The sequence below is a fragment of the Frankliniella occidentalis genome, unplaced genomic scaffold, assembly GCF_000697945.3.
Source record: "Frankliniella occidentalis isolate FOCC.00 unplaced genomic scaffold, Focc_3.1 Scaffold43, whole genome shotgun sequence".
Lineage (NCBI taxonomy): Eukaryota > Metazoa > Arthropoda > Insecta > Thysanoptera > Thripidae > Frankliniella > Frankliniella occidentalis.
In genome coordinates this window covers 306,008-317,791 of record NW_026267173.1, presented here as the reverse complement: position 1 = coordinate 317,791, position 11,784 = coordinate 306,008, and the positions used below count along the sequence as shown (strand labels likewise).

The 11,784-nt window shown below is 54.2% G+C and overlaps 1 protein-coding gene across 4 annotated transcripts in view; it reads right to left on the bottom strand.

Moving 5' to 3' along the window:
* Positions 1-2,133: 2,133 nt before the first annotated feature.
* The window catches only part of LOC113217348 (serine/arginine repetitive matrix protein 2), a 19,305-nt gene continuing 9,654 nt past the window's right edge, over positions 2,134-11,784 (bottom strand). The window contains exons 2-12 of one of the 4 annotated variants that reach the window (XM_052266826.1): positions 9,248-9,326; positions 6,956-7,082; positions 6,429-6,703; positions 5,854-6,085; positions 5,737-5,764; positions 5,506-5,657; positions 5,279-5,408; positions 4,752-5,022; positions 3,414-3,806; positions 3,068-3,274; positions 2,134-2,868 (exon numbers count right to left, since the gene is read on the bottom strand). In XM_052266826.1, coding sequence (XP_052122786.1) covers positions 2,728-2,868; positions 3,068-3,274; positions 3,414-3,806; positions 4,752-5,022; positions 5,279-5,408; positions 5,506-5,657; positions 5,737-5,764; positions 5,854-6,085; positions 6,429-6,602 — 1,728 coding nt within the window. In that variant the 5' untranslated portion in view covers positions 6,603-6,703; positions 6,956-7,082; positions 9,248-9,326 and the 3' untranslated portion in view covers positions 2,134-2,727. The remainder of the gene's footprint in view (positions 2,869-3,067; positions 3,275-3,413; positions 3,807-4,751; positions 5,023-5,278; positions 5,409-5,505; positions 5,658-5,736; positions 5,765-5,853; positions 6,086-6,428; positions 6,704-6,955; positions 7,083-9,247; positions 9,327-11,784) is intronic. The other 3 variants (XM_052266825.1, XM_026437209.2, XM_026437211.2) reach the window with 3 other exon arrangements.

Sequence of the window (11,784 nt, the reverse complement as noted above, 5' to 3'; positions counted from 1 at the left end):
GCCGGCAGATAGCCCGCCACGCCCCGCCCCGCCAACCCCGCCCCGCCCCAAACCCACTGCCGCGCGCACATTGCTCGAATTTGTCCGGGTTTCTCCACGACGAAAGGTCATGGACACGTCATTCACTATCGCGTCTTTCAAGTCTTTCTTTAGCGCCTCTCTCACTCTCCACCTTTTCCCCGCGAGTCGACTGCTGCTGCGGACCGGGACGACTTCCCGCTCGGCGTTCATCACACCGAGATGAATCCCGTCGACGTCCGCGGCTCCCTGCCGGCGCCCCCGAGCTGCTGGCCGACGAGGTCCCGGGTGGTGGTGGCCGCGACCAGGAGGCCGTAGGTCGTGATGGCGGCCGTGACGCCCATGAGGAGGCCGCCCACGGCCACGGGCCAGCGGCGGTAGGCCAGCCCCACGACGAACAGGACCAGCATGAGCGCCAGGCCCGCCGCCCATAGCGGCAGAAGCAGCACCCAGTAGATCACCGCCTGGTCGAGCAGAAACAAGACTGAAAACCGCTGTTGTATACTTTTCAGCCACCCCCTCCCCCCCCCCCCTTCCCAATAAAAAATTAAATTAAAGCCAAAATTTTTTAACATTATAATATTTTTAAAAAATAAAAAAAATAAGAACAATAGACACACGCGCGCGCACGCTTGCGCGCACACTTTTTTGGCCGTAACAATCTTTTTGGTCACGAATCACTCAGCTAGTCGGCTAATCTTATCCTGACTGATTTTCCTGATACGAGTCCGCATGGCGGACCTTGGCGCTCTATCTTGTTGTGCTCGATGGGCGGTCAGTCAGAGGACCCTCAAGTAAGACACACATGGCTAAACATCCAGGAAGGTGAAAATTGCGTTGGCACAACTGAAGAGATTTTTAGCAAATGACCTTCATCACATGATAGCCTAGACTAATTTTCGCATTATTGGCCAATACATACATAACATTGAATGTTACTCATTGCGTAAGTGTGAATTTAGAGCTCACAAAACGCCGGAGCAATTTTTGCACTCCATAAGCTTTTCGCAGCCTACAGGGAGCCGACTTCCGTGACGGCTAGCTTGACAATCGGTCTCGCGTTTCGTTTCCGCCTCTGAATCCTTTTAGTGACTGTTTCCTCGTCAATAGTTTTATTGCTGAGCTTATTGCTGAGCTTATTGCTGAGCTTATTGCTGAGCTTATTGCTGAGCTTAACTTGAATTTCAAATTAAACTTTAACTTTAAATGCTCAGCTCTGTCAGGAAGCGCAAGGGGAGACCGCCCGGAAGACGGCGTGAAGTGAGGCGCCTGGCGTGAGACGTGAGATGTGAGGTGGACAGGCATGCCAACCAAAATCGCGAAATCCTTTTAATTTTAGCGCGCTGCAGGCCAAGGTAGACGCACATTTAGCTCAGCTTCACACGGTTTTAACGTGCGTCTACCTTGTATTTTAAACAGAATGCAATAATTGCTTACATAGTGTATGAGGTTTTCCTGGCACTCTTCGTCGCAGCCAAACATGGTCGTTGTGGTTGTGCCGATTGGGCGCAAAGGCGATGGCGACAAAACCGCTCGTGATGTGGCGGGTACCGAGTCGCGGGCCGGGCGGCTAGCGACACACTGAAAGCCCACCTTCAACTGCTTCAACACAGGTGTCGGTCGGTTCAGCCAGGCGATAACCCAACCAGGCCCAAGCGCGGACAGCCGACCCGGGGGCCCGGGGCGCTCAGCCCCGATAGCCGGGCAGGGGGTGGAGCAGCACAGCCTCGGCGCAGCCCCGACCTCACCCGACCTACCGGACCTGCCGCACGCCTGACGTCAAATGTGGGCCGGGACGGCCTCATCTTTTGATAACGCGGGCTGAACCGTTTGAACAGACAAGGAACGCGTACCACCGAGGGGGTTGCCTGATAAGACCGAAAACAGCAGATTGTCTTCATGAAACGCCAAAAAAGTGAAAATAGAATTTCAATTTCAGATATAATCCTCTGACAGTGTCTGCACTAGACACACCCATAACTACGGCTGCGAGTTTATCAGTGTGTCGTGCGACGAGTTTGACACGTTTCGCTAGGTTTTGAATAGGTGGAACGAAACAGAGTGGGTGGGGAGGGGGTCAGATGTTTTGTTTGTACTTCAAATGAACACGGCAAATAAGTTTTCTGTAAAAGTTTAATTAGTTAATAAGTCAAAACATGGTGAGAAAATACAACGGTAACGGCACTTGGCAGGAAGTTAAAAGTATGTATAAATACGTACAGAGTTTGGCACATTAACAGAGACAATGCATGTGATGATTGAGAGGACAACTATTGCTACGTAAGTCAAAGGCGAAGTATTAGTGAGAACTCGTCGGCACAGACGACGACATATCGATGAATGAAGGCACGCCCTAATTTTATGTTCAATAAATAATCTTACAAGTCATTCGAAGGATTATCCAATAATCATAAAAAATAAAAATCACTGATCTTGGCATCCGAAACGTGAGAAAGTAGGCTTTTCCGCTTCAGCTCATCTTGCAAAGAGCTTCTGGAATTCCCTCTTGATATTTCAAGTACTCGTTTTATATCCACGTTAGTTAGTATTCCTGTTCGAAACGCGCATCGCTAAGTTGGTTCACCACACCCGCTATGTACAGAAGTATTATGCACATAATATGTCCCAGACTGACGGTCGTCCGTTTCGCGTCCGATTGAAATGGACACTCCAATTATTTGTTTTCATCGCGCGTTTGGCGGGGACGCCCTACATGATGGTGCACGGCATGGCGCAGCAGAGCGGCAGGCACACCGGGACCACGGCCTTGCCAGTCTTGCTCGACTCCTTGCTGCGCTGCTTCATCTTGTACTCGTACTTGGCCTTGGCCTTACCCTGGTAACCGCCACCCTGAAACAGCAACGAACGCGATGAGTGGGGACGCCGACGACAGGACAGGCTGCGCGATCGATACGAGAAATTGAATTCTGAACCGTTGATCATGATTTTGTTGGCCATGGTCATGATTGTTCCGGTAACAGCAACAGCAAGTCATACCAGAACAAGGGTGATAACCATGATTTGGGTCATGATCACGACTCACACTCACCGCGCTCTGGGCGTGCGACTCCTCTCGCGTCTGGAACATCTCGACGCCGGGCGGGTAGTAGACGGGCGGGCCGGCCACGTTCCTGGACACGATCGCCTCCTCCTTGCGCGCGGGCGGCGGGGTGGGCGGCGCGGGCGGTGCCTGCTGCTGCTGCCGCTGAGCGCGCTGCTCCAGGTCCAGGGCGTGCTGACGGACGCTCACGTGACCCTGCAGGACAGGAAGGAGAAAGTAAGAAAGATGGTAAGTAAGTAAGAGGTAAGTAAGTAAAAGGTAAGTAAGTAAGAGGTAAGTAATTTGTCCGACGATGGGAAGCGGTTCGCCAAGCCACCGAAATTCTCTCGCTCACCATGTCGGTCTCGGTGAAGGACGACATGAGCTCGTTGAGCTCCTTGGGCGGGCGCTGGTCCCCGTGGAAGGTGGGCGAGGGCGTGGGGAAGGGCCGCGGCTGGAGCACGGGCTCGCGGTGCACGCGCTCCACGCGGTCCACCTGGTACACGGTGTGGTCGGTGGGGAAGGGCCGCGGCGGCGGCGACCGCGACCTCGACCGCTGCCTCGTGTTGGAGTTGGAGTAGCTGGACATCTCGTCGCGGCGGTACGAGTAGCCCGACAGCGGCTCGGGCGGCGAGGGGAAGGACACGGGCGAGGGCGAGCGGTGCGGCGGCGGCGTTCGCGGCGGGTCCGGCCGCTGCCCGCTCGACGAGGTGCTGCTGTAGTTGTAGGTCGTCGAGGAGGTCATCATCTACAGGACAGAGAGCAGGGTGTCAGAAAGGAGGCCTCAGACTGAACAAAAAAATGAATTAGTTAAAATAGCAGTAGCACTTGCTAATTTAGCCTTAGCTCAGAATGTAAACTTCGCCTAGCTAATTATGAGCTAACTACGAGCTAATTATGACCCAATCATTAGCTGAGCGAGCTAATACTCTGAGCTGCTGCAACTGCGTTAGCTGATGTAGCTAATTCATTTTGCTCCATGATATGTGGCGCAGGGCGAGCTGCCGCCGCCACCCGGCCCCCAACTCTGCCGAAGGGGCAGTCGCACTGTCAGGTCTGTTGTGTGCAGCGTGCTGCCGAGTGTGACGGTAGGCGAAAGGTATACATTTCACAAACAAGTGACCTCAAGTTCAAAAAAATATTTACATCGGTCCCAAACGAGGAGATCCTGACACCACAAAGAGAAACGAAAACCCACTCACACGAAAACAAATGCAAACTAATTATTGTGTGGTGTGAACTACAGTAAGACATTTTTTAACGGGGTGGGAGCATTGTGGTTCAATATGTTAAGCGCAAAATCACTCTCTCTTTTGAGATTCAAACACACAAACAGCATTTCCACCTGGCGTTGATGAATATGGGGTGGCGCTGGTGTCAGCCGGGTGCATTCACTCACAAGCGTGCATTGTTTTCACAGGATCACCACTAATTCCACCTCAAAGGAAAAGGGGGTGCACCCTCTTGGCACCCCGACAGCATTATTGGGGTTCACAATTAAACGAGTGGGACAATAATAGCAAAGGCAGTTCCGACCGGGTCACTGGTTGATGCGGAACGAGGAACGACCAAGCGAAAATCCCTCGCCAATCAGAAGACTGAGAAACTTTCTTAAATCGAAAATAAAAAAAACAAACCACGCCACACCACAGCAAGTCACACACACACACACGGACACGCAGTCCTGCCAAACCTTCCGCCGGGGCACCGGGGAGCGCGCGGGGGACGGCGAGCGCCTCGTGAGGCTGGCCTCCCGCTCCTCCTGGCTCGCCCTGCGCTCGTACTCGCGCACGAGGGTAGACACCTTGGCCGCGCCGGTCACCGGGTAGTCGGGCAGCCCCACCCCCGCTGGCAGGAGTCCCGGGGACGGCGGCCGGACGCGGTCCCTGGGCGGGGAGGCGTCCCTGTAGCGCGTCGTGGTCGAGGTCGACGAGGAGCCGCCGCCCGTCCTCGAGTCGTACGACCTAGAGACGAAAACGGGACGTTAGTACTGATGCCATCGCGGCTGAGGGCTGATCGGGGAGCTCCCGAAATTTGTAGACTTCCGGTACCCATCTCAGAAAAAGTCGCCAAAACTGTAGTTTTTCTGTTTCCTTTTTAGAGACAAAATACTAGAATTTTGGGTACTGCAGTACTGCACCCGAGAACGAAACCGGAAGTCGAAGAAACCGAGATCTCTTCGATCAGCCTCCTGGTAGCCGGGGACAGAGCGGGACCGACCGGTAGACATTGTGCTCGACGATGTGCCTTCCTGCGGATGGACTAGGCGGGATTTCCCTCCTCGCCGGGGACGGCGACGTGGTCCTGGAGCTGCTGCTGTACACCTCCCTGGAGTTGGACGAGGTCAGCCCTGCGGAAAACAAGAACAGCGATAACCGAGACGATAACTCACAAGACGTAGGAGGGGGTGTCACGGATGAAAACTTTCGTCAAACGCCTGCACTCACCCCTATCCAGACTGGAGGAGCCGACTTGCCGGATGGGGCCGGGGCTGGGCGACTGCCGGTCCTTGTTGACGGAGCCGTAGCGCTGCTCGCTGTAGGACCGCTGCGAGGACCGCTGCGCCGAGCGGCTGATGTGCTGCACCGGGAGTGGCTGGCTGCAAAAGCGTTGCTATGTGTGAGGCTTGGTCGAACGAAAGGGGACGAGCGTCAAAACCTCAATTTCGTTCTACTTACTACCCATCGCGGCTGGTCGTGGTGGTGACTGCAAACAAGCAACGCAGGGATAAGGTAAGAAGGCACTCTTCCGAAAATTTCTTGAAAGTTATAACTCGTTCTTGATATACTACTCACTCTGGTATTCGCGGTTGAATCCCGCCCGCTGCGCCGAGTTGAGGTCGTCCAGGAGCGTGTCGAGCTCCGCGATGTTGCTCTGGCCGAGGTCTGTGATGGCGCGCGCCTGGCTCAGCGTGTCGGCCGTCTCCCTCAGCAGCGCGGCGTTGGCCGAGGAGCCCGTCGAACTCTTGTACTCGTACGACGCGGTCTTGTAGGCCGACGTGGCGTTGCCGTGCCGCTCCAGCCCACTCTGCAAACGGACGAGTGTCGGTTGTGACGTTAGTGAGTGGAGGCGCCTGCAGAGCTGGAGGTAGGCAGGCCTGCCCGGCAGCGGTGCTTAACGGGACTGTCTACCGCACAGGCGCCTGCAGGGCTGGAGGTAGGCAGACCAGTCCGGCAGCGGTGCTTAACGGGACTGCCTACCGCACAGGCGCCTGCAGAGCTGAGGTAGGCAGGCCTGCCCAGCAGCTGTGCTCAACGGGACTGCCTGCCGCACAGGCGCCTGCAGGGCTGGAGGTAGGCAGACCAGCTCGGCAGCGGTGCTTAACGGGACTGCCTACTCCACCGGCGTTCCCTTCCCCGAGGCTGCTCACCGAGTACTCGGACGAGTTGAAGACGCCCGGCGAGGGGGCCCTCTCCTCCGGGACGGTGGTGGAGTTGGCGGGGGAGAGGTACTCGATCTGGTACTCGCGGGTGGTGCTGGGCAGCTGGCCCGTGGCCTGCGTGGTCATGGTGCGGGACACTTCCCGGTACCCCGTGGTGGACATGTTGACGCCGCCGGTGGTGGTGCTGCTGCTGACGTGCCCGAGGTGCCCGTTGGGTCCGTTCACCCGACCCACAGAGGACTGCAGGTCGTCGAGCAGGCTATCTGCAAGTAGGCAAGGCCGGGCGAGCGGCCGCTGTTAGTAAATTCCCCACTGCCCCCACACACCGTGCCGTCTAAAGTATATCGAAATTACGCGCAGGCGAGGCAAAAGGTCAGCTCATAGTACACAAGGGTCCTGAAAAAAATGCAGCACAGCCAGGCAGATCAATAATCTCTTTCGCTTTACATTCCGAAGCCACTCACTTGCCACACTTTTTCATACTTTTGCTTTTATTTTTTTTTATTTCAGTTTACCTGGTTCTTACTTGAGGACGACCGCGGGCCGCTTTCAGGACCAGGACCCTCTCCTCCAGGACCTCAACACGACACAACAGCCCCTAGGACAACCGAACGGAAGGGGACACAGTCAGGGGCGGGGCTCCTGGAACGGGCTGCAGGCCCGGCGTATAAGTAGGTTGGGTTGCCGAGTCGCACGGCGCCGGGGCGAGGACGACGGCAGGGAAAAGGACGAAGGGAAGGTTCGAAGGAAAAGGAAATCGAAACCACAGCCTCTCTGAGACGGGTTGGAAATAGTTAAATTATTTGGGATTGGATGCGAAGAGGAAATCACTAAGTTGTTATTCTTGCTACTTCGTCAGTTTTGTATGTAAAGAAAAATAATAAGAGGATGACATCAGGAGGACATGCGGTATTAATTAAAACTAATATCAAGCGCGTGGACAGCCGACCAGACACATCGCTCTTTGGGGCTGGACGGGCCGGCGGCGGGGGCGGGTGGGGATGCAGGGTGGGGGTGTAGTTGGCACGGAGCGAACGGCGCGCTTCGTCGCAGCCCCGCGCCCTGCACCGAAAGTAGGTTAGATGAAAGCCAATCACACGAAAGGGTTCGTTCAACTCGCATTATTTATATAAGCGCGCCACTGCTGCGGCCGAGGTGCGACGTCGCCTCCAACTTGTTGCTCGTGTGTTGCTACATGGTAACTCACACGGTGAGCCCGACGCATTTCTCTCCTTCTTCTACCGCTACCCCCCTCCCCAACCACCATCTCCCCCACTTCCCCCGCAACAGCACACATGTTTACAAAACGCAGACTGTGAGGCACGGTTTGGAACGCTGCCGCGGGTGGGTCCCCGGGTCCCTCCCTGCAGGGCTGCGTCAGAACAAAAGAGTCGGGGAGATGGACGCAGAGGGAGGGAAACGGGGGAGAGAGCGACGTCGTGTTATTCGGAAGCGTCGAATCGCGGCGCCCGCCCCGGCGCTGGCGTGGGCGGCCAAAAGGCGGGGACGCGTTCGCGAAAGCGCAAGCGCATGACAATGAAGGGCCTAACAGCGACCCAAGACACAGCAAACTTGTTTTATTTTATTTCTGTAAAAGAGTGAGAAGTATATGATGAGTGTTGGAAAATATGAGCATTTCGTCTTCCCAATGTTATACTCATGAAGAGTATATATTCGGCAGGGGTAAGTCAGTTTCCTCGAAAGTCTCGGCAAAATAATGAACCAAGACTTGCTTGTTTCCCGGTGGAAACTAGTGCGCCCGAAAAAGGGGACGTACGTCAACGAAAAATAATGAATGAATGTTGTCAAAAGTATATGCTGTCACCATCAGTGTCAGCGCCTTCGCCTCGCTGCCGAAGCCGAAGCAGGACAGGCGGTGACCGGCAAGGCGACAGTCTTTGATTTTGTCCCGTCTGAATCACACAAAGGTTATTTCGAGCCGCGAGGCGGCGTGGCGGGGCGTGGCCCGCGCTCTCCTCTAATCTGACATTCGCGGTCTAGGCTCCCGCCGACAACACACAGCAGGCGGAGGACGAGCAGTCGCGTGCGAAACGCGAACGCCAGCCAAACGCCAGTTGGGGGGTGGGGCGTGTCCGAATATTCAATCGTTCAGAAACTGGCCTGAAATGTAAGTTGCTCGGGGTGGAGGAGGAAAATTAACTCGAACCGACCAGACAAATATGGGCAGTGTGCAGCACAGTCTGATCAAGGTGAGGCTTATTGCGGCAGTGTATCGATATCAACAGCAGTGGGGCCAGCAGCAGGTGCTATGAAAACTGCACAGCGTCAGAAGCAGTGGATGCAAATACTAAAAAAAGAAAACCTCAAAATTACAAATAAACGTTAGCAGATTACTGAACTACTGATCTACTGAATTGTGCTAAAAGAGAGTCAGAGTTTGCTATAAAGTGTGAAGTGAGTGGCATCGAGCTTGTGCTTGTACGGAGTTAATCGCATTGAAAACAACTACCGACATTAACGACTACTGAAATACTTTTTTTCAAAATAGATTAGTTTCATTAGACCTTCCAGAGTTGCAAATAGCCAAGTATAACTGCATTTTCTGCAATTTGTGCTGCAGTGGAGGTGGTGCAGTTGCCTTCGCTACCATAAAAAGCGTATTCAAAATACCATGCTGCAAGTAAAATATGTACAGCGGAAATCAAAAATTCACCAATGCATTTCTATTCCTGTGAAAACAATAATGGACCGCTTGTAATATTTAAGGAATACACAAATTTTAAGACCGTTTATTTGGTTATAATCAGAAAGTGGTCTATAAATTTCGAAAAGTTTCGTGCTTTTACCGAGGTTGTTGTTGTCCATGCCGAGCGCCTGTCGCCGTCCTGTCCGTGGATCACCTGCGGCGGCCGAGAGTCATGCCACCTGCGAAAAACAAACAAAAATAAAAACACTCGTTTTGTCGTTCAACAGCATATTGTAAAATTACAGTGCATGTGTCGAAAAATATTGGACACACACAATTCTTTGCACTGTTGCAATGAATCGGTTTGTATTGCGAAGACGTTTCTGCAGGCTGAGGCAGTCAGAATCGTTCCAAACTTTTTGTTCGCCTCTTGCAAATAAATAGTTTGTCAGAGCTTGCAAAGAACTATGCAATGGTTCAAAATGTTTTGCAGGTTGCGAAGAATTTTTTTTTCTTTTTTGCAATTTGAACATTTTCTCTGCCAGCATTTTGCAGTGCAGAGGCTGCCAGGGGGGAATGGGGCAGAGGGCAGCAAAGGACCGGCCGACATTTGGCGTCCCGCAACGGCCCGGCCAGCCTGGTCTGGTCGCGCAGCCATCAGCAGCTGCCATTTAAATCGAATAGCCTCTCTTCCTTCCGCGAACCTCGCGAGCGTGTCCGCTTCGTGCTCATGTGTGTTTGTGTGTGTGTGTGTTGTGGCCATCGTGGTCGTGACTCAGGCCAGCGCGGTCAGTTTGCTTATGACAAGTCCGTGCCGCCCTCGCGCTATTTGACACGCCGCGCCCAGCAGAAGAAGAAGACGTCCCCCCGCACGTCTGCAAAAGCAGCGAGAGCGCCTTAAATGGGAGGCCGCGGGTCTCGTTGTGCAGCTCTCGCGCTGACAAACACGCGACCGACAGACGATATGCAAAAACGGACAGTAAAGTCAAGGCGCCCGCGTAGGAGAGAGAGAGAGGGGGGGGGGGCGGTGGCGAGTCGGGGTGGATGTGATATAGCTCCACCTGCCGCTGCTCCGATTGGGAGTCAAGACTCAGTATGTATTGTAAGTGATTTGGGTGATTGGTTTGCTCAGGATGTTCCCTGATTGGCCGAGCCGAACATGTTCCCGGCGGTATGAAAAACTCCCTTGTCGTGATCCCATCGCCCATGAGTAAATCAGTCTACCTAGTGGAATCAAAAGTCAATACCCTGGCATTGCAAGCAGCACACGCAAACGAAGAGCTTTACAATGTGGAGGCGAAAGGGAAAATGGGTCGAGATAGTATATGGGCATTTTGGACGTGGTTTGCCAGTGCGTATATATGACGACGTCTTGCATGTGTGTCGTTGCGAGCGATGAGTTCAGAAAAGTGGGTCACTAGTTTACGACGGTGGAATGGAACAAAAAAACAAACAGTCTAAATAGGGAGAACATTTTTTGTGGGCTCTTTCAGCAGGGCAGGAGGACACTCCCGAAAAAGCAAGCGCGCGGGCCCGAGTGCACGTGTGTGTGTGTGTGTGTGTGTGCGTGCGTGCGTGTGCGTGCGTGTGTGTGCGTGCGCGTAAGGCGTCGGGGAGGAGTGGGCTTTAACTAGCCGGGCCGCCGGGCGCCGCACTACACGGGGACAGTGAACGGGTGTCTATTTCGGTCCTGTCAGGTGCGCGGTGAGTGAGAAGGGAAAGAGAAGGGGGTAAAGAGGGGGAAGAGCTGGGTACAGGGGTGTGGGAGGGGGACGATGCCATCGGGGACCTTGCGGGGCCGGTGCGGGGCCGTCTGGAGTCAAGCGGGGAAGGACACGAAGTATGATCGATCGTGAGGCCTAGTAGAAATCGATTTGGGTTATCTGCTACTGGAGAAAGGTCATCCAGAAGTTAACCAACGGCAAACAATGGTGATCCAAATAGTGATCCGGGAGAGTAACACGAACACGTTTTTGAGTCCCATATGACCCTCTCATATCATGAGGACTGGCGTGATAATCTGTGGGTAATCCGACCGCACATGGTATCCATGTTCTGATCCGATTTTCGTAAATTTCATTCAGTCGATCTCCCCTTGATCAGAGAGGTACCGAGCCGAGTCCCTTACCACATGACGCGGACCTTTCCGGTATCACGCTCACGCGGTCTGAGGGTCCAGGTCCGGGTCCGGGGTTCGGTTCGGTGGCACGCCCGATATGGGCAGTCTGGTGCGCCGGCTGGCCCACCTTGGGCTGGTCGCCGACTTGTCGCAATGCCTTCTGCTCCGCGGCCCTGCACCACCACCAGCGCGCAGACTCCCCAACGAGCATGATGATCATGGCCATTGTAATGCAAAAAGTATTAATATGCGTAGCGCAAAAGTCCTTTGCGCGAGCGCAGTCGAAGAAGGTGCGCGAGCAAACCGTCAATAATAAAACTAAATCGGTCAGAAAACATTACAAAAACTCAATTGTCTCTCCCCCTGCCGGGGCTGCAAACAAGGAGGAGTATGTAAGTACACATACTACGCAGGCCTCGCAGTCCTGGTCCCCCCGGCTCGCCGTGGCCTCCACGCGCCCGCCAGCGCCAGAGGTCTCGACGAGTAAGAATGGGTGAACAAGAAGAACATGCTAATGGACCACCCAAATAGACAACAAGAGTGGCGGGTAAGGCGCGGTCAAACACGCACACACACAC